Source organism: Pseudorca crassidens, chromosome 16, assembly GCF_039906515.1.
Source record: "Pseudorca crassidens isolate mPseCra1 chromosome 16, mPseCra1.hap1, whole genome shotgun sequence".
Classification (NCBI taxonomy): Eukaryota; Metazoa; Chordata; class Mammalia; order Artiodactyla; family Delphinidae; genus Pseudorca; species Pseudorca crassidens.
In genome coordinates, this window is record NC_090311.1 from 69,237,678 (window position 1) to 69,258,751 (window position 21,074).

General features: G+C 35.4%; 1 protein-coding gene across 7 annotated transcripts in view; it reads left to right on the top strand.

Annotated features, from left to right (window-relative positions):
- The window catches only part of JMJD1C (jumonji domain containing 1C), a 305,879-nt gene that overhangs the window by 240,153 nt on the left and 44,652 nt on the right, over positions 1-21,074 (top strand). For 6 of the 7 annotated variants that reach the window (XM_067710825.1, XM_067710826.1, XM_067710828.1 and 3 more), the window contains one exon: positions 20,460-20,565. In XM_067710825.1, coding sequence (XP_067566926.1) covers positions 20,559-20,565 — 7 coding nt within the window. In that variant the 5' untranslated portion in view covers positions 20,460-20,558. Of the gene's footprint in view, positions 1-19,798; positions 19,833-20,459; positions 20,566-21,074 lie in introns of those variants that run through there. The other variant, XM_067710824.1, reaches the window with a different exon arrangement.

Below are 21,074 nucleotides of genomic sequence, written 5' to 3' on the forward strand. Positions count from 1 at the left end.
GTTTCCCTATTCATAGCATCCTGCTTAGGTGCTTGATGGTTTTAAAAAGTTGATAAAGGGACTTCCTCGGTGGTCCAGTGGTTAAGACTCTGCTTCGACTGCAGCGGGCACAGGCTCAATCCCTGGTCAGGGAACTAAGATCCTGCATGGGAACTAAGATTCCCACAGGCCGCACTGTGTGGCCAAAAAAATAAATTAAAAAAATAAAAGTATAAGTCATAGTCCTTATTAGTTTCCAAAGAGTTTATAATCCATGATAACAACTTAGATTTTTAAAAATGTCCTTGAAATAGGTTTGATTTAAGGAGCCAAAAATGCATAGTAAAGACTTAAGGAATACAAAAGAAAGAAGCTAGCAGAGATTGAAATGGTATAAAGAAGTATCATGAAGAGGGTAAAACTTGAATGGGATTCTTCTGAATGGAGATGGAAGTGAAAGATAGGGAGAGTGAGGTAGACATTTAGCAGAAAGGATTGCGTGATCAATGATGAGGTAGATTTAGGGGTCAGTAGAATATCAGTCTAGCTAGAGAAGAGAGTTTGGTTTTGAATATAGACATCATACCAGAGAAGTAAGTATTGTGGGGTCAGATAAAAGAGGAAAAGGATTGCTAAGTACGGTTACTAAGTGACTTTTATCTTGTAGGCCCTATGAATCGTTGGAAGCTTTGAAGCAAGAGAATAACAAAAACAAAATTTTCTACATAACAGTGACATCTGGTTATTGTACTATATCAGAAGGAGCTAATTGATGGCATCTTTTGTCTTAGATAATCAGCCTAGCTATGAATTTTGAAGTCAATTCATGCAGATACGGTTTCAAATCCTAGCTTTGCCGTTTGCTAGCTATGTGACATTGGGAAAGTCTAAAGCATGCTCAATAATTGGTTTCCTCATCTATAAGATTAATATACTATGCATCTCAGAGTTAGAAAGATTAAGTGAATGACACATTTAAAATGAGCTTATTACTACATAGAAACTGCTCAATAGAAGGTCACTGCTATTTAGACATGCTCTAAATCTCCCTTTTTATAGATGGAGTCTTAAACCTTTGTGGTAGATATTTGAAACTCCTTTCTCTTCTTACCATATGCAGCCATTGGACATTTCTCTGCCACCATCTGCGCCTCTTTTAACAATCTGTTTTATTTGTCTTCTCTGGAACTCTCACCATTCCTTCTGCAGCTGGTGCTAGATAAACTTTTTCGGTGTTGGTACAAGCCATGGTCACTGTGTAACAGAACATGTCTTTGTAGTAGTATTTCTTCTTCCCTCTCCCCCTTTTTAAAAAGTATATTTAGATAAGATTCCTCAGTGACTTCTTAAACTCCTGTTTTAAGAAAATGATATTAGAAAAGATGCAGAACCCTATTGTGGGATTACTCTCCACAACACATCCTTACCTTTTTTCCCCGTGGGGAAAGGCATAAGCTCTACTTGCTGTGATAGTTATTTTTATCTCAAGAAGTATAAGTGATATGCAGCAAATTACAGAATTGTTTTTCTTTGTTTGGCTCTGGAGGGAGGCCATGAGGATGTAGTACTACAGTTTGGAAGTCCTCTTAGCATTGAATAAGAGTTGGTCTAAATGACCTTTGAAGTTCCTTTCCAACATTTAAAGCCATAATTCTGTGAACTTGCTCAGTGTGGGAAAACAAATATTTCTGATGAACATTAACCTGATCAAGTTAGTCCCTGGCTAATGATATTAGTCTCAGGGATAAAAGACATTCAACCTAAATCTAGGTTTATCTGAAAAGAGAGAACTATTAAGCCAGGCAGTGCCAGATGCAAATCGAAATTATGCAAAACTGGAATAACAGGATTGTTTGGATTAATAGTACCTACTGAGAGCTTTCTTTCTATTCTGTATTTTTCTGTATCTGTTTCTGAATTATATTTTGACAGAGTTGAGCACGTTCTCAGTTAGTCCATGAGTTTTTGTGTGCATTTCACTTTGCCTTCATATTAGCATTTGATTGAAATTAGAGGTGCCTTGTTGCCATAATGTCAGTAAAAATGAGAACTGTGAGATTGTAGGATATACACTGTGCCAAGAGTATAAAAAATACAGGATCATAGCCATAGCTGTGAACTGATTGCTGGTGGAATATTGGCTTGGTAGGATCAGCATCTGTGGGCAGGCATTGGCCTGGGGGGTGGTCTAGGAGATGAGGCCAGAGCAGGAAGCTGCTATTGTGTAGTGCTTGGCTTTATTCCATTTCTAGTCAAAAGTGACAGCTTGCAGTAGTGGAGCCAAGCTGAAGCCTAGAAAGTAGAATGGACTACAAGAAAAGCAGAACCAGAAGCTAAAACAGAATCATTGTTACTTCCTTATTTAAGTAGGCTTTTTAAAAATTTTAAATTGGTACATCATGTTTTAATATTCAGTAATTTTGCTCTGCATCTTGTTTAAATACTGTTATCTCCCCCCTGCCTGCATGATTCTTTATTGCCATAATTTCAAAAAAAGTTGTGAAACGTGCTTAAGGTCCTACAAATCGGGTATGCCGATGTGTATTGTCTGCTGCTATTAAAAAGGGAGTTCTTCATTTGTAAAAATTGGTTGCAAAACTTGGTGTGTTGAAAATATATTCATGAAGTTCAGGAACATGTTATTTTGACTGAAATTTGGCTCACGTATGAGCTGTTCTGCAATATTCAGATTAAAAACATTTATAAGTCACAGTCTGCGATAGTTCTCTCCTGGTCACAAATCTGCTATGATCATATGCTGAAAAATCTGCCAGTCCCTTTTTAATTTTTTGTGGCTGCTGTTATGAATTTAAAATATGTGAAATTATGCTTGTAGACATCAGATTCCAAAGATTCTAAGCCATCACTTAGTTATCATTGAGAAAGATTTCTGCCAATTTCTTTCTGCCAATCAAAATAGGTTGATACTATTTACTTATTCCTTTTGCCCAACCGGGAATTCTTACTAAAGCACAGCCCTTTTATTTAAAAATCCCAAAGTCAAAATTTTATTTCTCAGTGTGCTGTTAATATTTTACATTTATAAGGTTCAACATTTTCCAAAATATTTCCAAGTGCATTATTTTAGTTAATTCTTATGTTTACTTTATGAGGAAAACAGATTATATTATTATCTTAATTACATATAATGCTTTCAGGGTACATATATGAATTTATTTAATTCACACAAGTCTTTGAGAAGTCTAACTTACAATGGCTAGGTGGCAGAAATGGAAACCCATTTAAACTAGATTTAATTTTTAAAAGGGAGTGGTGGGCCTGTTAAAAAGATACAACAGGAAATGTCATGGACATCCACTGCAGAAAAGTACAGCTGAACCTTACTTGGAATGGAGTTAGGAACTAGAAGGTCAGGAACTCAAGTTACATATTTCTTCTCACCCCCTTCCTCAGTCTTCTTTCTGCAGACAGGTTTTTCTGCTTAATCATAGGTTTTGCTTCTCATAATACTAGTTTCCACGTGACTTTTGTGTGTCAGTGTCAATTCGCCCACCAGCTCTCCCTCCTTCGCAGGACCTTTTAAGTCTAATATTTGTGTTAATTGGTAAACTAGGGGTGGGAGTGTAGGAGGATGAGAGGCTGAAAAGAGAAGAAGGAAGAAATATGAGGAAGGGAGAGAATATGTGATAGCAATTTTTACAGGCAAAGAAAGCGAGGTTTAGGGAAGTTGTGATTTGGCATCTAGGTTCACACAGCTAGTGGTAGCCTAAACAGAACTTGAACCAAAAACTTTAGATTCCAAGATGTTTTTTCTGCTATGCCACCCTGCCTTTGTGCGCTATCAAACAGGAAACATCTCTTATTTGCACATCATTCTTTTGTTTGGCACTTTGTTATTTTTCTTAGGGTTGACATCTTTTCTAAATATAAGATTAAATTTTTCCTTAATTTTATTGCCTGCACAATCTCCCTAGACTTTTCAAATACTGGCATCAAGCTGTACCCCAAATCTGTGCATCATTTTCAGACTCACTTGTTCCCTAGGCAAGAATCCAAACAGATTAAGATGTTTTGCTCTCTCCCACTTTTCTCAGCTGCCTAGTTTTCTCTGTTTTGCTCAAAGATTTGTTCAAAGTTAAAATTGAAAAGCAATACTTTAAAACAAAGCCCTTTTAGCCTCTTGTTAAAAGGACTGTCTCTAAAATCCAAGTCTTTCTGGGCTTCAGACTAAAGGCAAAACAGCACTAGCCCTTAGTCAATAAAATAACGTTTGGGGGCTCTTTATTCATATGTTTGAGGGCCTGCTGTGTTGTATTCAAGCATACAAATACACTACTCAGAGAGTTTATAATCTAATGGTGGAAGCACATGGAAAAATACAAATGTAAATGTAGGCAAAAGATAGTACGTAGCGGACACCAGAGAGGTATAAGGAATCTTCCCTGGTTGTGGGAGAAGTAGAGGATGTCCCTGTCCTTAGAATAGGTGACCCCCTAAATTGTCTCAGGATGAATATAAATTAGCTAAGCCACTAAGACAGCAGGGCTGGTTAAGTGCATGAGATGCAGTGAATAAGCAGAATGGGTGTTGGATGGTCCACTTACATAAACTCTAACCCACCTACCTTTCCTGTGAAGATGGAATGGTGACTAGTCAGAGACATTTTAACAGTTTTTTAGTTGAGTCAACCATGTGATTGACTTCAACCCTCACTGTCCATTTGGAGTAGAGGAATAACGGGCATTTGTTTAAAAGAAGGTAACAGTAAAACCATTTTAACCATTTACGTGTACAATTCAGTGGCATTAAGTACATTCACAGTGTTGTACAGCCATCACCACTGTCCATTTTCAGAACTTTTTCATCATCCCAAATAGAAACTCTTCATTCATTAAACAATAACTCCCCATTTCCCAGTACCCTATTCTTCCCAGCCCCTGGTAACTTCTCTGTTCTTGGTCTATACTTTGTTTGCCTATTCTAAATACCTAATATAAATGGAATCCTACAATATTTGTCCTTTTTGTGACTGACTTATTTCACTTAATAGTATGTCTTTAAGATTCACCTGTGTAGCATGTGTCAGCAGTTCATTCCTTTTTATGGCTGAATAATATTCCATTGTATGTATTTGTCGCATTTTGTTTATCCATTCATATGTTGATGGACATTTGGGTTGTTTCCACCTCTTAACTGTTGTGAATAATGCTGTTGTGAATAATGGTGTACAAATATTTGAGTCCTACCTTTCACTTCTTACGGGAGTATACCTAAGAATGGGATTGCTAGAGCATATGGAAATCTATGTTTTACTTTTTAAGGAACAGCCAAACAGTTTTCCACAGGCTCTGCACCATTTTACATTCCCACCAGCAGGGTTCCAGTTTCTCTATATCTGTGAGCACACTTGTTATTTTTCATTTCCTTAATAGTAGCTATTCATTGCCTATGCTTTTAGTATCATATCTGAGAAATTATTACCAACTCCAACATCATGAAAAATGTCCCGAGAGTTTTGTAGTTTTAATTCTTACGTTTAAGTCATTGACCTGTTTTAAATTAATGTTTTAGATAGTATAAGGTAAAAATCCAATTTAATTCTTCTGTTTGTGGATATCCAAGTTTCCAAGCCCCATTTGTCCTTTCCGCATTGAATAGTCTTGTCACCCTTGTTGGAAATCAGTTGACCATTTACTCTAAAATTTATTTCTGGGCTGTATTTTATTCTTTTATTGTATATGTCTATTTTGATTACTTGAGGTATGTGTCTTCTCCACTTTTCTACAACTGCATAATTTGTCCAAATGATGGTTAACCCTAAAGATAAATCACTTTAAAATATACTGTTCTGCTTAACTGTTGACATTTTCTGAAGCACTTGTCAGTGTTTGGAGTATAATTCCTGTCATTAAATTATTAGACGTAGACCTGCCTTTTAGAGAAGCTATGTTTTTAAGATGCAAGGGAAAAAGTTCAGTGATTGTTGAAATGTAACATACAGTCATTCATTTACTGATTTGTGCCAGTTACTTTGCTAGCTACTGGGAATTTAAAGACAGATAAAATACTTGGTTCTCTTTCATGCCAGGGGGAGAGATTTAAATATAATTATGGCAATGTGCTAAAAGTTCTAAAGTAGAGGTATGTTTATAGTGTTCTGTACTGTGGAATCAACTGATGTAGTAATACCAGCGATTTGCCTGTTTCTCTTTTTTTGGTTTTACTTTTTCTTAGAAGGCAAGGGTTTAGAAGATGGGAAAGAGATAAGGAAAGCTAATAATGTTTCACAATAGGGTACCGTGTTAGGATTCTCCAGGGAAACAAAACCATAGGGTATGTGTGTGTATACAAGTATGTGTGTAGAGAGAAAGGGGATGGGGGAGGAGTTTTAAGGAATTGACTCATGCAGTTGTGGGGGCTAGGGATTCTGAAATACACAGGACACACCCACAGTGGAAATTTTGGCAGGAGTTGACGTTGACTCTGAAGGCAAAATGCTTTCCTCTTTGGAGGACCTCATTCTTTTTTCTTAAGGCCTTCACCTGATAGAATGAAGCCCATGCACACTGTAGAGGGTAATCTCCTTTACTCATAGTCTTCTTCTGATTGAAAAACACCTTCACAGCAACACCTAGACTGACGTTTGACCAAACAACTGGGTACCATAGTCTACCCAAATTGATAAGTAAAATTAACGGTCACAGGTACTATTTGGTTCTTTGTTTTATAGTGAACTGTAGGATGGTGGGCATTCCAGGCTTTCCAACAGTTAAATGCCTTTAGCACCGCTTCCTAGTTATTATGTTAGTGGGAAAAAACATCTCCACACAGTTCCAGTGCCCTCCGCCACTTTATTTAGAGCTATTGGAATATAAATTAAGACACCTAGAAAAGTGGAAGCCTTCAAAGCAGTCTTGTCAAGTCAACTTAGAAGTGGTCAGCAAGCAGTGGCCTGCCAGATTCTCTGAGCACCCTAAAGGTGAAGAGGCATCATTCCTTTCTCAGTGTTACAAAGCTCTGCCTCCTCTTGAGTCTTGATACTGTGAGGTTTTTGTCCTGGCTAATCGTAATCCTCTACCAGTTCAGTCTCATTCCAGACCAAATTCTTATATCACTCACATTCTTGGAGATCTTTAGACCTAGTTATTTGATAAAGGTTATTAATTTTAAATGGTTAATATCTTTCCATCGTATTTGTACTTATATAGGGATACCTATATATTGCAAGTCTATAAGTATGTAAAATAATAAGGCATTTAAAAATTATATTTATTCAGTGCTTCTCTAGATGTTCTTTGCCTGGAAGTCAGGTACTCTACATAGAAATGACATGTTATTGTTTCCCGTTAATAACCCTTCTCCCCTCTGCCATTTATAGAGTAGCCATTTGGGGAAATAGAAAATTCTGTATAACGTGAATGAGTAAGGCCTGGATATATAAGGCCTCCTCGTGTAGAGTCTTCAAGCTTAAAGGCCTTTAAGACATTGTACAGTCTTACAAAAATGCAGTATCTGAAGGACCTCAGAGGGATGAGGTTTTATGTTGTCTCTCCCACATTCACTCCTATTTTCAAGGAATTAAGTTCCATCATATATTAACAATTCATTCCAATGCTTAACAAAGCCCATTGTTGAGAAATTTTCTTAAAATTTATTGCATTTATGTTATATCAGTTAGGCACACTTGTATCAGTTGGAAGAGTCTAACTGGCATGTTGTTAATGTTGCAAAGGATTGTGATGCCCTGTTCTGGCCAAGGGTGTGTAGTTAATTAATGATGTTCCCTACCAGCACTGTAAAGGAGCAGGCTGAACTACTAATTAGTTTTTATTGATCTTGATCACTACAAGGTATCTCTTTCCCATTCTGTCTTGTTCCACATTATAGGTATAAGTACAGCTTTGTACTTAAATTTTTTATGAGTTCAGTTTGAATGATGGCACAGCTTGGTAGCTCTGCCTTTGGCCCCAAACTCCAAGGACTTAACAGTGTCTGATTAGTGCAAATATTATTAAAATCAAAAATAGTTTACAAATTAATCAAATGAAAAAATATAGAGAGAAGAATGAAAATCAGCACACAACAGTTTAAAGAATAAGTTGCCAAATTTACTGAGATTCTGTTTTAAGATATCTAGTCATACACGTAAGTACACATATATAAAATTTATATTCTTAGGGAATTTTGGCTCTTTGAAGGGAGGCAAAAGTTTACATCTATTAAAATATCAGAATTTGGTAGTAGAATAGGCCAACTTGGACTCAGATCCCAACTCTGCTGCTTACTGTCTGAAATATTAAGCAAGACGTATAAGCACTTAACAATTTTTTATTTTTTTATCTTTAAAGTTAGCTATGTGATGCCTGTTTCATGATGGTGTTGCCATTGTCTATGAGATAATGTGTAGGAAAAAACTTTGTACCCTATAAAATTTTTGTGATAAATAGAATAAATATGATAGGAGTTCAGAAAATAAATAGGTCTGGTTGGGTAAATCTCAGTTCATGATACGTGTAGCTTCATGAAGCCTATTCAAAGTGATTGTTTTTTAAACCTTCAGCACAAAATAGATGTCATTCACAGACCTTACCACCTCACCAGTGGTCACATAATTGGCAGTGGTCACATAATTGGTGAATTTCCTACATTCTGCTACTTTTCTCTTCATTTGATTTCCAGCCAAGATATCTCTCCTGTGATACATTATTTCAGTCATTCTTAACCACCACCTTAACCCTCTTATGATTTTTGTCTTACTGTCACATCTACCTTTTAATTTCTTATCTTGGAATAGTCCTATTTATTTTCTCCACTTTTACCCCATGAAAATGTGCTGCCCATTATTGGTGGCCAACTAGTCATGTGGCTATTTAAATTTAAATTAAGCAAAAGTAAATTTATTTATTTATTTATTCCTCTCCCTCTTTCCCTCCCTCCCTCTCTCTCCCCCCTCCCCTCCTCCCCAACCCCCCCCCCCCCCCCAGTAGTCCCTGCATTGGGAGCGTGGGGTCTTCGCCATTAGACTGGCAGGGTAGTCCCAAGCAAAAGTAAATTTAAAAATTCAGTTCCACTCCCACAAAACTAATGTTAGTGTTGTTAAGATCACTAATAATCTCTTAAATATCAAACATATTATTCCAGTCCCCATTCCTATCCTACTGGACCGTTGCATTTAACACTGAGGATCACTGTCTTGGATATTCTTTTATTCTTAACTGCTTCTGTGACATCTCTTTTCAGGTTTCCCTGAAAAGGTTTCTGCAGATTTAATGGTGGGTGGTTTTCCACAGTCTTCCTTTTTGATGTCTTCTCTTTTCACTACTCATCCTAAGCAGTGTCATATTTCCAGTTGCTTTCACTATCATTTAAAAACCCTGTCTTCTGAATCTGTAACTCTAGTCCAGACTTCCTTGCTACACTGTCATTCATTTAACATCTTGATTTAGCATCTTCTATATGCCTGGCATTGTTTAGACAAAAATTCGTGTCCCCTTGGAGCTTAAATTCTAGAAGAGGCACAGTAGATAATAAATATAGTAATAATTAAGTGGTACAGTATGATAGATGGTTTAATTACTGCTAGGCCAAAAGGAAAAGTAAAGCAGAGTAAGAGCAATTAGGCATGGAGAAGGGAGAGGCAGGCTAGAGTATTGTGGTCCCTGTGGATGTCATTGAGAAGGTGAAACCCATATTTTCTACTGCCGACTGTGTTAACTCAAACCTTGTCTTTCTTCCTAATCATTCTGTATCCTGGCTAATGGTGTAACTGTATCTACCCCGTTTTGTTACTCAGATCAACAGCCGGGAGTGTTTTAGGTTCCTCTCTTGCCCTTGTTGACCTCCAAAAATAGCTTAACATTGCATATGTCCGTCCCCTCCTCCTCATCTCTGTTGTAAGGCTTCCATCCTCGTTTGGCTAGACTATTAGAGAGCTCTCCAAGTAGGGTCTCTCTGCTCACCCAGTCCCTTGTCCTCATTCAATCTATGTCATTGTACTTAGAGTTCTCCACACAGGCCATACTGTTTCATATATCTACGTCTATGTATGTCTGCACATGTATTTCACCCTGTCTTAAAAGCCCTTCTTTTCTGCTCTACCATAGCCTGGTAGGTGCCCTTGCATTTTTGAAGTTTCAACTCAAGAATCTAGGTACCCATCCATGCTTTCCTCAAGTCCCAACTCAGATATCCTTTTCTGTGATCCTTTCCTGATATATCTAACTAGATTATCTTTCCCCACCTTTTTTTTCTCACCACTGTATTATATGTAAAACTCTGTATAATCTGTATTGCAGTGATTTGTGTATTAGTCCCCGTTCCTACAGGCTACAAGATCCTCAAGGGCAGAAACTCTTATATGTATTTCCAGTCTCCTAGCATAGTAATTTTATAGTTGGTATTCAAAAATCTTGTTGAATGAAATATATTTCTAATATGTTTAACTCAAAGGAGGAGCTCTTAGCCCCACACTTAGAGACTGTTTCAAACATAATTCCAACAAATTATCTAATCTGGTTTCCTCTACCATAGCAAATGAAAGGTCAAAATCAGAATTTTAAAAAGTATGATGATGGTAGTTTGGGAGCTTGATAGCACAAGAGGTTACAAAAGAAACTAAAACGTAGTTACAACTCAACTTTTGTCTTTCTGGGACAGTTTGGTGTAGAGGCAATAATCCTTTATATCAATCGATAATTATGACTATATCATAACATAGTAATCAATAATGATATCTGTGAGTATTGAAAAAAACCAAAATTGTGTTTAATATGTTATTTAATGAAAGAACTCTAGAAATATTTTCAGAATTAGTAGGATTTTGATAAATTTTCTTATTTCTGTAAGTTATTTTAAAAACTTGCTCTCTTTTGGATATAAACTGTAATAAGCATTTGGCATGTCTCAGTATATGTTCTCTTTTTTCTAATTAGATTTTCTAAGTAAGTTAAACTTACCCTTTTAGGAATAGCAAAGCAGTGATTGGAAATCTTGGTAAAGTACATTATGCATACTATCTTCCTTAACAGCCCTAGGTAATTAAGATGTTCTAGTATTTTGATACTTTTGAGTTGTAGTTTTAACTCCCTCCTTTTCTCTGAATAACTTAACACATTTGTCATGTATTTGCATTTGCTCTAGACTCAATGAGAGGAACAGATACTTTACTTGGGGTCATATGATAAAAGACTAAGTCACTTGGAAGATCCAAGTCTGTCAAGTTACAGGATTTGTTGATTATTTCAACTTGGACTAGATTGTATTCATTCTTTCTGAGAAAAGAGAAGTATGGTATAATAGTTCTCAAGTTTATAGGTGTATCATTTCCATAGCAGTATATTGGAAATAGTGAAAATAGTGAAAATCAGCCCCAGAACGTGTATGGCATGGTATTAATTTTGAAATTATATCCCTTGCATTTTATATTTTAAAAATAAATGTTCACTCTATGATCAGAATAGTCGTTGACTAGGGATTACTTTTAGTAGATTACTTTCCAAAAAATATTATGCAAGCATATAATTTTATTTCCTTCTTAGGTTGAGCTCCTTCTCTCCCTCTTCACAAGGTAGGGTGAGACTGCCATAGGTGGAGGGCTCATCAAGAGCAAGGAAGTTGCTTTTTTGTTGTTTTATTTTCTTAAACTTCGGCTGTTCTGAAAGAATATTTTCAGTTGCTCCTTTGGAAAACATTAACAGATCCCAGGCCTTCCTGAGTTTGTTCAGTTTGTAAGTTTGAGGAAACTGTAGTTAGTAAATTGTGGTTGGCAGATGCTGTAAGCAGGTGACTCAATAGGTTGAACTCATGATGACTCAACTGTGTAAAAACCATGCTTTTAAATAGCTTGAAAGAAAAATTGCCTTCCAGACTTTTGAACTGCCATGAAAAGTTCAAAACTATTATTAAAGATACCACGAAGAATATTAACATGTGGCTTTAGAAGGAAACACATTTCCCTTCAAGTGGTTTTAAAAGTTTTACTTAATTGTTGTTCTGATTTTTGCTCTGTGGTAATTCTGACAGGCAAGGACACTTAGCGAGTTGTAGTTTAAAATGCAGAAATATTACAAGTCTGCATAAAGAGTATTCAGGAGAATATTTTTAAAAGGTCAATTTCATTCAGTTGGGAGATTAGCAGAGAAACCCAAATGGTTGTTGTTTTTAATTAATATAGTAAAAGTAATCTAGTTAGCTTTTTCTTTAACCTTGGTATAACTGAACAAATAAAAACCATGCAACATAAGTAGTCGCTTTCTTATGAATTGATGTAATAGGATGTTTATATTAATATAGTATATCCCATTCCAAAATCCCATCTGAGATCTGATAAGTTACTTATATCTGATAAATTATAGAGTTTTTGTTGTTTATGATGTCCTTTCCAAATTTTGGAATACTATATTCCTGTGAACTGACTTTATCTTAGCAAACATCATTTTCCATATTTAACAATAAAATAATTTGGTTAATTGGGTTTCCTTTCACTTTCTGTGGTCATGTCACTAATATCATAAGTAAAATATTGAAAACCCAGTAGAGAGTATTCAGATTTTTAATTCTGCCAGTGCCTGGGTTGGAAAACGGTTTTGTGGGAAGGGCTTTGACATTATGCAGACACTTGCTAATTTACCTTCCAGCCATGTGATTTGGGGTCAAATTACTTAATCTTTGAATGTTTCTTCATCTATAATATGGAGAGAATAATATCAGACTAGCAAAGGGTTTGTTAGGATTAGATGAGGTTAACATTTGTGAAGTGTTAACCTCTTCTGTCAATTAAAGTTTAAGTTTTTTTATTGTTTACACTGTCAAGTAAATATGCTTATTAAATGGATACTTTTTAAAGGCTGAAAATAGATTCGTTTCATTCATCATATGCAGTCAATTTAGGATATATTTAAGCTGTGTTGAAACGGGAGGATACCACTCATCTGAATTAACCAAAATCAACCAGGAATTATGAAATTATATATACGCAGGACTTACTTATCTATTGCTTTTAATTATGTACAAAATTGTAATATGTTTGTCTTTAAAAATTACATATGTGGAGAAGTTTTAAAATTACTCTTTTTTGTTTCTGTGTCATTAGCTTCTTTCTGTGTCACTAAGTTTGTGCTTACATAATCATTTTACTGACTGTTGTAGTCTATTGTGTGAGTATATGATCAACTAAAAAACTTTTCTATTTTAAAACAGAGAGACCTTTCTTGTATATGCATTAATTTGTTTTGTTATTCATTTATTTGTTTAGATTAGTCAAAAGTTCAGTGTTGGGTAGAAGAGTATGTATTTTAAGATATTAAAACTATGAAAAACCTAATGTACAATGAAAAAGATTTTGAGAAAAATAGCTTTGGAGTAGATTGTTCAAAGCTTATGCAAAATTTTAATGAGAGTACTACCACAAACAGTAATAATCCTATAAAAATAGTAGACTTTAAAAAGACATTTCTAATAAAGTTAGGCAAATATAGAAAGGGGGAGAGAAAGGGGGACATTTGCTTGATATTAAGAATATGTAAGGAAGGATTGAGATTGCTGGATTATGGAGTCAAAAGCAAAATAAAAGAAAATTGGGGCAGTCTAATCAATATGAACTTCTAAGTCAGCATGCAGTTACATTAAACAAAGAATTAAGTGGAATGGATGGCTATCATGTCTAGTGCTTTGTTCAGCTTTATTTATTTAATTTATTTATTTTTTTTGCGGTACGTGGGCCTCTCACTGTTGTGGCCTCTCCCGTTGCGGAGCACAGGCTCCGGACGCGCAGGCTCAGTGGCCATGGCTCACGGGCCCAGCCGCTCCGCGGCATGTGGGATCTTCCCGGACCGGGGCACAAACCCGTGTCTCCTGCATCAGCAGGCAGACTCTCAACCACTGCGCCACCAGGGAAGCCCTCAGCTTTATTTTTATACTTAGTATTCAGCTGCTCATACTAGGTAGTGCAAAAATAAATAAATAAATGGTATATGAACCAGCAGTACTACTGTGTTACACTGATATCATTCACCTATTTTCTACAAGTTCTTGTGAGCTAAAATGAGTTGCAGAAACATTCATTGTTTAAAAGAATAGGATGTATAGTCAAACTGACTTTCAGAAAAGGTTTTTTCCTCTCCCATGAATGATGTCATAAATTTTTTAACTTTTCCAATCTGATTAACAGAAAAACTGGAATACATTTAAATTTGGTGGTTCTTGAAGAACGGTGAGACAGAGCTTTTTTTTTCCTCCAGAGTTTTAGTTTAGTGTGAATAAGTATAAAAGTGTCCAGTACTCTTGACTCTAAAATATTGATGTTTGGTTTATATACAGGGAATCAGATCCTAAATAAATTATAATAATTTAAAATTCTATCTAAAACTTAAAATTTTAGCAATAATGAGAAATCTGGAAATTTTTAGGTTTTATCATATAATGTGTTGTGAAGAATCAAGTCACCAAAATTGACAGTACAAGTTTAGAATTATGTTAGGAACATTTAGAGACAACATAGCATTAATCTTATGTAATAGAGAATATCAGGTAAAATATTTGAAATATATTGATCATTTCTCCCAGTAATATTTGGAGACAATTTTGTGGCAGGATGTGGTTGTGCGTTTTCTTCCTCTTCAACCCTAATTGGTTTCTTTTTCAGAGTGTCACAAGGTCAGCCCTTGGAGGAAGTAGAGAAGCAAAGAAATTACTCTGTATTTGTCTCCCTGTTTGGATCCTCCCCTCCCCCCGTTTTTGTTTGTTTGTTTTGTTTGTTTGCTTTTTAAATGAATATCTGTTTTCCTTAGGAGATAGTATAAATGAGATTATGTTAAATTACCTTATCATGGAGAAAATACTCAGTTTTCAGTCTTAACTTCAGATATAAGAACCATAGGATTAATGTTGGAACATAGTCTTTAGAAAATTTCTTCTTTTTTAATGCATGTTCCTATTTTTACCCTACTATGGAGTCCAGAGAGGTGGATAGTACCAACCTCTGTATATGAGTATAATTCTCATTGACCCAAAGGAGTAAATCTTATCTTTCAAAGTGGGTAATTTTTCTACACTAAAATCAAGTCATTATTATATTTGGAGAGCTAAACATGGTACAGGAATGTATCAGGGAAACTGATGAAAAGCCTTAAAAAATTAAAGCCTGTGAAAACCTTAAAAAGTGATTTATCTTAAAATATTTTTTCTCTAATAATGAAAAGGATTTGGTAATTGGTGTATTTTCCTATGCTTATGAATATGCAGCCATTTATGGAAATAAAGTTTGCAATTTGCCAATGAATTGCATTGCATTGATTAGAAGTTTTTGATCTTGCTTTGTAATAGTATTTTATTTGTTCTTTCAAATCATGGGTAGGCAGTGACCACAGGCCAAATCAAACCAGCCTCCCATTTTTTATAAGGCCTTTTACATTTTTAAACAGTTGAAAAAAACTCAAAAGAAGAATAATGTCATGACACCTGAACAATCTGTGAAATTCAGATAATGCCGATAAACAAACTTTATTGGAACACAGCCATGCCCATTCATTTATATATTTTTTATGGTATTGTTTGGCTGCTTTTGGCAACTACAGTAGCAGAGTTGAGCTGTTGTGAGAGAGATGTTATGACCTGCAAAGCCTAATGTTTTTACTCTTCGGCCTTTTAGAGGAACAGTTTGCCAACTCTTGCTTTAAATCTTGAAAATATATGGAAACCCTCAGTGGTAGTTGCATTTAATTAAACTGCAGATGGTTTAGACAACTGTGCTTTTTGAAGACCTCTGTGGTAACTCTCAGACTTAATAAGTTTCCTATCTTAGTAAAGCCTTATTAACAAAGTGGGTTCTTTAATAAGTTATACAAGAATTGGCATAATAGCAATTGGCGTCACTCTTGACCTATATGGACCTAACATTCATGTTTTTCACTGTTGGCTAGCAACCCCAGGGATTTAAAGGACAGGCAGTCGTTTGTAGTTTTGCTGAAGCATGAATTTAAATTATGACTGTGCCAGAGTGGTGTGGCAAAGCATGTTCAGTCACCCAGCCTGACATTTCAAGATACAGATAGTTTCTTTTATGATAGCTCTTATAAAAATAAAATCAACTGTTATTTTTATAGGGGAATTTATGTAATATAATTGCATTTAAATGGTCACCACAGAGGTCAAGGGCTTTATTGCAGGAGGAAGAAAATTCTAAGACATACTTAGTATCAGTTTGAAAGCAGGCATTAGGTCATTCTCCATCAGATATTGTCCAAAGGGAGAGAAACTGCTCCAGTTTTATATTTCTTGTATCCTAAAAGTCATCAGTTAAGACTTTAGAGCAAATCCCTTAAAATTATTAAGCCAGTCAACTCAGTCATCTTGATAGAAACTAACAACTAGTATATTATTACATATTTCATGCCTCTGCTGGCTCTTCAGTCAGTATTTAAATCCGGAGGATGTGTAACAAAGAAAATATGTGTTGAAATAGTAAGGAGCACTTGATTATGGTAAGGCAGATTGTTCTTCATTATCTTAGAAAATGTGTTACATATACTTTGAGCACTGTAATAATATTGCTATTTATTAAACCTAGTCAGGAATATCTGAATATTTTAGTACTAAGATCTTATTTTTTATGTTATTGTACTTGTTACTGTTTCCCTTTGAACTGCGATGAAGTAGAGAATTGCTTGAAAATTAGGTTAGTACAGTAATCTTACTGTCACAGTACAGATTCCAACCTGATTTTAACTTTTATATTGATATTTTGAGGAATGCTGCTTTTTGATTTCATCATATTCTTCTGTACATACGAGAAAAAGTCTGTATTTTGATCATCTCCGATGATCAGTTTTTAATTCAGGGTGGTGTTTAACCTAGAAACACAGCATTTGGGAATTTGTAGGTCATGACTAAGTCATGTTGCCAAAGTGATTTGTCTTCTCTTCTATGCTTTCTGATTATAAGATTGCATGAGTTTAACATCCTCTTTTCTGTTTGATGAGTCTTAGACTATTTTGATATGCGAAATTTCACATAGCCAATGTGAGGTTGTAGAACGATAACTTCCACCTAATGTTAATGTCTTTTGACCCATTCTGACTTAAGATAATGTTACCTTTTACCTCTTCCATATAACATAAAGAAATGTGTCAAATTTTGAAAGGCAGTGACAGTAAATAGTCTATTATTTATGCCTCTTCATTGTGCTTCAAGAGAAGCAGAGAATAGATGAAAAGAGACTGAGCTTTAGAGTCGCAGAACTAGATTCAAATGCTAGGTCTCTCCATCATATCCTGACTTTAACCATGGACCTCTCTGTGTATAGCATGTAAAAGGGGTATGATAATCTGAGCTTTACAAAAATTGATAGTACAGAAAGCACCCAATGTGGTATCTGTCATAGTAAACGCACAATTATGTTAGCTAGTTTTCTTTATTATTCTTTACATTAAGGTTCCACTAATGTTCAATTAAAGCTAATCTTTGTCTTTGCGAAAGGAGAAAAAGCACAGCACACAAGTGAACAATAAATATAGTCCAGAACTTCACTTAAGGCATCGTTTAGCACGTTTCCATGTTTTCTATGTTTCTCGTACAACAGATCTTGCTGAACTGATTTTTTCCCCATTAGTCATTTGCTGGAGGTTATAACTAGCAGTGTAATTGATAAATTGGATGGAGTTTATGGAGAAGAGAAGATTCACAGAGAGTGCTTATTCCTTCACTACATGGGTGATTTGGGGGGGGGATTAATGAATACATATAATTTTAATTATACAATATGAAATTGGGGGGGATTATACTACAGTTAATGAAAAGTACGGTGCAGGTAAATTGTTTTTAATCTCATACAAGCTCAAGGCATAGTTTGTTTGTTAGTTGCATTCTGTGAAAGATAGTAAGCATTCGTAACTAGTTTTTAATTAACAGATGCTCTTCTCTGTGAGTCTGCCTTATAGCTTTGTATCTGATTTTTTACACTATCACAACATTATTCAGGTAAATAAATAGGGGAAAAAACCTCATTTGGCTACCTGCTAACAGCTCTTACAGGATTTGATCGTTTAGCCTTTTGTGAGCCTCTTTAAAATGGGAACGATGACCACAACTCAACAGAAATACCTCTAACTTACAAAGCACTATGTGTAGAGGAAGGCTTCAGCAACAATATGATTATCATAATCAGGCATTGTATTGGGGTAATTTTCATGGGTTTTAATTAATTTCGTGTAATGCATGTCATTCAGTACCATGGTTAATTTAGAATTGAATGTGTTAAGAAGACTAGTTTCTGTAAAATTTAAAAAATCATATTATAAAAACGTACTTATTAATATGAAAAGAGATATTATTAACCCTGCTTTATAGAGAGGAAATTGATACATAGAAATTTTAACTTACGTAAGGTTATTTCAGTGAGTAGACTGATATTATCAGCTTTTAATGGTATGCTTTCTTTCCCTAGAAATGAGCGGGTCATTGGTGAGAAGATACTTGTTGTCTAATGATCTTGGAAATGTAGCTCATTATTTTAACCTGTTGAATAAATAAAATAGAAATGTTGAGCAAATTTTACATCTCAGTAGCTTTAGTTATAAAATTTCAACACAGGGAACTGGTTTTATAAATCATACCTGTACTTGTCTACAACGTATTGGCAGTGCTGCTTTTACTCCTCCCCACGCCCACCCCGAATATAAAGGCTTGGGAGCAATACACTATAGTAAATTTGATATAAGTCAGCTTGTGACACCCCTGTGATTGTAGATTGTAGTTTTCTAGACAAGTACCCATCTTCTTCGAGCCAGTTAAATGTCTAGAATAAGAGTAAGAAGAGCAACTGTGAGAAAGGTGGGTGTTGAGACTAGAGAAGACTCAGGTTGTGGAAACATAAAACCAGAATTCAAATGTTTGAAGGACTGTCAGGTAAGAAAGTGATTAGGCTTCTGTTTGACTCCAAAGAGTTAAGCTTGGACCTGTGTATGGAAGTTAAAGTGAGAAAGATTTTAAAAGAACTTGGCATCTGTCAGAACTGTCTGGAAATGGTAATGGTTTTCCTTGGGAAATAGAAAGTTTCCTGTGTTTTGTCTGTCATGGACTAGACTGTCACCTGATGTGCATCAAGAGGGTTAGAGTCTGACCATGTATTTTCTGTTACTCAAATAATGAGATTAAGTGTGCATTAAAGTGGAGTGGAGAAAAGGGATTGCTAGGAAGTTTCTTTACGAAAAGGAAGACAAAATGACAGATTTTAACTACTTTTAACTACTTTTTGTATAACACTTTTCCACTCTAGTATTTCCTTCTACTATAAAGCAGCATTTCTTTGTATTTTCCAAGGAGAACATAGTTGATAAGTTTAAAGGCCTTTACTTCTGTTTGTTGGTGTTCACTAAGTATAAACAAAATATCAGAGTGTTTACTGCAATATTATTCCAAGAATACAGAGTAGTTCCTTAAAGCAGTGATAAGATGAGAAGGAAAGTGCTTTACTTGGATAAACTTTAGAAAAGAATGAAGTATGACCTGCTTGGTTTAGGGATTCTTTGTACTCTTCAGCCACTTTCTGGCTTTTCTGTATTGCCAAATTATTTTTATTCACCAGATAAAATCCCCTTCATGTAGCTCCTTTCTGTTCACTGGTTTCCATGATCTGCTAGTCCACTTTTAAAAGGGCCGCCAAATTGACAGTGCTGCTTTGTTGTTCTTCCCAGCTCTACTCTAGGGCTCCTGCCGCTGATCTCAAATGCAGGAGCAGCAGAGGTGCTTTGAGAGAGAACAGAATGTCAGAGAGTCCAGCGGGGGACCAGCAGATTGTGGGAAACCATGTGACTGTGTGATTCACATCTCCAAGGAGAGAGAACCGGTTGTTTCTGTGTCTAGATCCACCCTGTTATGAGGATAATACCATCAATAATGTAATTTAAATTGCCTGGATGCTTTGACACTGGCTTGAAAAAATAAAACTTTTAGCAGTGAAGTTACTGGTCAGATGAGTTTGAGTAGAACTGAATTTGATGACATTTAAATCAAATCAATTTAAATCAAAAGACAGTGGATAATGACTTGTAGTTTAAAACTAATGTTTTAGGTATTATGGGGAGAGGGTAACTCATCTATGTATCTATATATTGTCACTAAAATATTCACCTTGATTTGTTTGCTACCAACCTTAGATGACCTGAAGCTATTTGGTTTGTATATTGCTTCTAACAGTGAAACCCTTTAAAAGGTGATTTGTATAAGGCTTGCAGTAGGAAAACTTGTATAAGGCTTGCAGTTAGAAAACAAACAGTTCAAACAAAACGGTTTGAAATGAGTAAATTTCAAATTTTGTCTTAAGGCATTTTTGTCTTATCATGGATTAATTTCTTAGGCTCTGTTGTTATGTTACTGCTAATGAACTATAACTTATGAATTTGCGTTTTTGTATACATTTAGATCAAGGAATTTTCTTCAGTCCTTAGAACGTTCAGGAGGGAATGATGGTAACATTAATGTTAGGACAGTGTAACATGGACCTTTCTTTTAATCTATAATTCTAGGACGACATAGACAGCCTAAACCCAGTTCTCAGGGACAACCCGCAACTTCAGGAAGAAGTGAAAGTCTGGGTAAAGGAACAAAAGGTTCAGGAGATTTTTATGCAAGGTAACTGTTTTGAAGTTATGCATTAATATATGTATATTTTTTGGGAACTGGGCAATTTCTCATGTTTGATTTTGGTTGTTCAGTTATATGCAATACAAATAGAAGACCCAGTCTAATATTTTGAGTTATATACAGGCCAGGGAAAATAATAGCAAAATCAGAAAAATTTCAATAGGAAATTGGTAACTTCACCAGTTATTGAGCTAATTTCACCACTAATTTGAGCTGAATGCCTGAAATGAAATTATAACCACACAGGTGTTTTGTTAATAGGAAAATTTCCATACTGCAGAATGCTTTAGGTGTGTCCTTCCTGGAGAAGGAAGCATTGTTTGCTGTGGAGGGTTGCCCAAAGCCACAGTTGATTTCCTTTGAAGAATGCTGTTGGTATCTGATAAAAGTGGCCTATTTCAGTTTGCCTTCCTCAGCAATGACCACAATACTAGTCTTAGTTTTGTTTCCTTTTTTTTTAAAAAGTAAGTTATAGGTTTGTCTTCAAACCAGTGAGA